Raw genomic sequence first — 1,350 nt, 5'->3', positions numbered from 1 at the left:
GGCATGTCTGAAAGTGAGTTTTGATTTAGTAACTTGTAGATCTGTGCTGTTTCAGACGGTTCAGTCCAATTTGGTGAACTTGTTCATCTAGTTCATTAAAAAGAACCGGCTCAAAAAAAATTATTCGTTCATGAACCGGACATCATTCCGGACTGCTTCAGAAGACCTCAGCATATTGTCAAGAGCCATGGGTATTCCACAGGTGTTTTTACCTTACAAATGTCCAGCGCCGCCTGCTGTTTGCTCAGAAGCACACGGAGCTGGTTCCCATGACGCTGCACGTAAGTCTCACACTAGATGAGATGTAGAAATTATTGTAAACTTGCAAATTAAGGGCACTTTAAAGTCATTCACTTAAAGGAGCAGAATGATGTGTAACCTTTGGCATAGCACTGGGGTGCAGCTGGCAGACGGTGTCCAGGAATGAAGCAGCCTGGTGCTCGGTGGCATTGGGGCCCAGATGAACATGAGTCAGAACCGCCAATGTAAGGCAAGAATCACAATCAGAAAGTGCCACAGCTGCTGTTCGATAAAGAGAGCGGGATGAAGAAACAGGATGAGAGGTAAAATAATTTGTTTATAGGGACAAAACAAAACAAAATAATGAATATTTTTGTGAATTGTTCCTTTCATAATGTTACAGAATTGTTAATTCAAAGGTAAAAAAGAAATACTGTAACCCAAAGTCTGAACTCTAACCATTGACAGGATGCTCCCATATTTCACAAAAACGAAGCAGAGTGCATATGAAGTTAGGAGAAGTGTTATTCAGTAGCATGTCAACCAACAGTTGGACGTATTTTTCAACCATCTTATTGCACTGTGGCTGAAACAGAGAAGGAAACTCACTGCACAAACTCTCCAGCAGTGCAGTTATGATGCTCTGTAGGGTACAAAACCACAAACACTTAACACTTTTAACTTACTAGTTAAATGAAATTCCTGGTGAAAAAGAAGAGCGCTTTAGCATGTTTTTAAAAAGAGTAGTTATTATGGAAATAATATCCTTTAATATAATATACTTAAGTGCAATTTAAATATTCAGTTCAGTTGTTGCCTTAAATTGATAAATAAGTTTGGTTGTATAAGTCATTTCAACTTAAACTGGCTAAAACAATTTAGTTGAATTTGCTCAGCTTATTTTGATGAGTTAAAGTATATATAGACATATCATTTTTTTTTTTACAGTGTGTGAGCTTAATGTAATGATTTTTGACATAACTGAATGTTAAATGCAATTTAATGAAATGTATTATAATTTAAATTCATATTAATTGCAATTAGCTGAATTTTAGAGTGCTCTTTTGACCCACTTAAGTAGGACTTAAGTACATTTTATATGTAATTTTA

At 36.0% G+C, this 1,350-nt stretch overlaps 1 protein-coding gene across 1 annotated transcript in view; it reads right to left on the bottom strand.

The window, feature by feature from the left end:
* Window positions 1-1,350, bottom strand: part of LOC107578508 (prosaposin-like) — a gene marked incomplete at its 3' end in the record, with an annotated part of 3,976 nt that overhangs the window by 1,547 nt on the left and 1,079 nt on the right. The window contains exons 4-6 of the mRNA XM_016264460.1: window positions 700-883; window positions 380-522; window positions 213-293 (exon numbers count right to left, since the gene is read on the bottom strand). Coding sequence (XP_016119946.1) covers window positions 213-293; window positions 380-522; window positions 700-883 — 408 coding nt within the window. The remainder of the gene's footprint in view (window positions 1-212; window positions 294-379; window positions 523-699; window positions 884-1,350) is intronic.

This window comes from Sinocyclocheilus grahami, unplaced genomic scaffold, assembly GCF_001515645.1.
Source record: "Sinocyclocheilus grahami isolate Dianchi unplaced genomic scaffold, SAMN03320097.WGS_v1.1 scaffold10641.1, whole genome shotgun sequence".
Taxonomy (NCBI): domain Eukaryota; kingdom Metazoa; phylum Chordata; class Actinopteri; order Cypriniformes; family Cyprinidae; genus Sinocyclocheilus; species Sinocyclocheilus grahami.
Note: the sequence above shows the minus strand (reverse complement) of the source record. Positions and strands in the feature narration are given on the sequence as shown.